General features: G+C 52.3%; 1 protein-coding gene across 8 annotated transcripts in view; it reads left to right on the forward strand.

The window, feature by feature from the left end:
- The first annotated feature begins 356 nt into the window (after positions 1 to 356).
- Positions 357 to 3,186, forward strand: part of ARID1B (AT-rich interaction domain 1B) — a 405,450-nt gene continuing 402,620 nt past the window's right edge. For 2 of the 8 annotated variants that reach the window (XM_056567065.1, XM_056567066.1), the window contains exon 1: positions 359 to 2,479. In XM_056567065.1, coding sequence (XP_056423040.1) covers positions 926 to 2,479 — 1,554 coding nt within the window. In that variant the 5' untranslated portion in view covers positions 359 to 925. Of the gene's footprint in view, positions 2,480 to 3,186 lie in introns of all 8 variants that reach the window. The other 6 variants (XM_056567069.1, XM_056567071.1, XM_056567064.1 and 3 more) reach the window with 5 other exon arrangements.

Raw genomic sequence — 3,186 nt, forward strand, 5'->3', positions numbered from 1 at the left:
TCCTTAAGGGGTTAAAGTGTTCCCCAACCAGCAGGCTGCTGCAAAACTACAACTCCCAGGACGACTTTGCCTGTCGGGGAATGATGGGAGTTGTAGTTTGAAAAAGTTGGAGAGCCACAGGTTGGAGAACACTGCTGTATGAGATAGAATCTAAATAACATTGGATTATTTATTGTTTTCATAACAGCCAATGTAATGTACAAATACACTCCCCAAGGATTCTGTTGTTATAGAAGCATTTATTAGTAAACACAGTGCAATAGTTCTAGTTGTGCACCAAGGACAGCAGCATCAGAAGGTACTGCTAGAGAGTCAGTGTGTGGAGCTGTGCTCTCCAGCAGACAGGGGGTTAAGTGATGGCCCAGCTTTCCCTCCCACAAGCCTTCTCCTCTTGCAGACTGCAACCACTCCTCCTCCTGTTGTTTCCCTGGGAAGGGAGGGGTGGAGGAGAAAGAGAGAGCAGACAGGGGAGCTGAGGTGCACCCAATCACATGTCCCCAGCAGCTGCCCCATTGCCTGTGTGGAGTTGGGACAAGGGGAGGCTGGCAGTGTGTGACAGGCACCAGGGCACTGCTGGGCACTGGAGAGACTCAGCAGCCCGGCTCCAGCAGCTGGAGAGCAGCCTCATCCAGTCCGGGTTTTCCATGTGTTCTGTAATCAGAAAGAAGTGGAGAATGGTTGCTAGAGCTGCTCACAAGCCATGCCGGGCCACATAGCCGCAGCCAGCCGTGTATGTAGCTGCATCCGGGAAAGTTTCAGCATGAAGTCGTGAGGATCAGCGGCAGGATCAGGATCGGTACCCGGAGGAGCAGGCACTTCGGGAGGGGTGTGCAGTGATTGTTTGGGACGTTCTCCTTGGAATCTGTCAGTGTATTCTCTTTCTGTATACTGTGGAGTGCTGTCTAGTGTTGACTGAGATGTGGCAATGATCATGGCAGCCCAAGTGGTTTCAGCTGCTGCTCCGACCACCAATGCCAACAGTAAGGGGAAAAACCAGACTCTTCCTGGGCTTAGCCAGGACCTCAACCCTGGGGGCACAGGGGCAGGCTCGGGATCTATACCTGGACTAGGAGATGGAGCACCCAACAACAATAACGGGGATCACCTCCACCACCACAACCTCCTGCACCACCACCACCACCACCTTCTCCACCATCACCACCACCACGATATGAACATGGCCAATGCCACCTCATTATCCTCCTCTAGTAATAACACCAACAATAATAACAGCAGCTCAGATGCGGGACTGAAGGATGGCAGGAGCCTGGCAGCCTCCCCCCAATATCAGCCTATGGAGATGGCTGCTGGTGTCCCCAATCACAAGTTGAAGAGCACTAGTAGTGGGGATTATCATGCACCCATTGCTAACCCACTTCATCACCATGCCCATCACCATGCACCCCAGCATCTGCAGCAGCACCCTCCCCACCACCCCAGCCATCCGCCCCAGCAGCAGCAGCAGCCAGCTCCGCCGAATAAAGGCAGCAGCCCCGGAGGAGGCAGCAGCAGTGAGGCATCAGACATGGAGAATCAGCAGTCTGCTGGGGGAGAAGAGGGCTGCAATCCAGCAGGGAAGGAACAGGGCGACCCCCAGCCCAGGAGGACGGCCAAGGCAGGAGAAGAGGACGAGCTGCAGGGCAAGATGATGGCTGGGGAGCCCATGGGCAGCCGGTACGAGCGTGCCATGCTGCCAGGGGGGCAACAGCAAGGAAGCAGTAATAATAACATTGGCAGCGCTGGATCATCTTCCTCCTCTTCATCCTCCTCCTCTTCTTCCTCCTCCTCAGCTGAGTTTAATAATTATTATGGCAGTGCTTCAGCAACCAGAGCAGGGCCTTGCTTTGATCAACATGGCAGACAACAAAGCCCGGGTATGGGCATGATGCACTCTGGATCTGCGGCCCCCAGCAGCACCATGGACCCCATACAGAACTCCCATGAAGCCTATGGCAGCAGCCAGTATGACCACTACCAGGGATACAGCAGGGCCGCTGCTGCTGCTGCAGGAGGAGGGGCGGGGGGCTATGGCAGCTCAGCCACTGTATATGGGGTACTGAGCTCCCCAAGGCAGACCAGCTCCAGCACCCCAAATAACAGCAGCAACAGCATGAGGATAGGGGAGAGGGGTGCCAACCATGGCAAAACACCCAGTGCTTCCAGTGCAGGGAGCTTCCATCGCTATCAGGGACAAAACCAGCACCCTTCAGGGGCCACCCCTACTCTAAACCAGCTCCTGACATCCCCAAGCCCCATGATAAGGAGTTATGGAGGAAGCTACACTGACTACAGCAACCCCACTGCCCCCCAACAACAGACTCCAAGCACCCAAGGGAGTCAGCAACAGCCAGGGAGCATGGGCATGGGCAAAGACATGGGGTCCCAGTATGGAGCTGCAAACACAGGCTGGGGAGCACAACAAAGAAATCACCCAGCTTTAAGCCCTGGCAGCACTGGACAAAACCTCAGCAGATCCCAGGTAACCTGAAATGCTAGTATGGATGGCAGATCACTGACTAGTGTGTGGTAGAAGTGTGGAGCTGCATGTCCCACACACTTTATTTCCTTATAAAGGGCTGCAGCCATTTCTCTGCTGCTGGGGGAGGTTGTGCAGCCTTGTCCTTGTTCTAGGAGAAAACATTCTCCACATTAACCCATACATATGAGCAGAAGAGCCTATATCTGCCACATCCCCTGTACCCTGGGGGTGCCCACTGTTTATTCTAACCCTTTTGTGTGTTGCCCCAATGCAGTGTTACTTCTGCTGGATACATAGAAACAATATTTGCCTTGTCTTGTTTACTTGTTTATAGTTGGCTGCAGCCTCCACAGTGGGATATTCAGATATTGACTAAATACCTATATATATATATATATATATATATATATATATATATATGTGTCTTTATGGAGAGTAACTTGGCATTTGTGCCCTTTAAGATGGATTCCTGACTATGTATATCCTGCTGGAGGCACAGGGGTGGTGGTGCCTCATTCTGCATAGACTGTGGCCTGTGTCTCTTTTGCCTGTATATGTGATATTTTGTTTAATAGAGTATAGAGGTTGGTTAACCTTTGTGCAGGGATCTGTTATTGACCTTTTTAGGGGATTTAGTAGGTTTGTGGCTGCAGGATCATTGCTATGCTGCATACAGGCAGCTGGAGTCTAAAGAGTGACTTGATCTC

Source organism: Hyla sarda, chromosome 3, assembly GCF_029499605.1.
Source record: "Hyla sarda isolate aHylSar1 chromosome 3, aHylSar1.hap1, whole genome shotgun sequence".
In the NCBI taxonomy this organism is placed as follows: Eukaryota; Metazoa; Chordata; class Amphibia; order Anura; family Hylidae; genus Hyla; species Hyla sarda.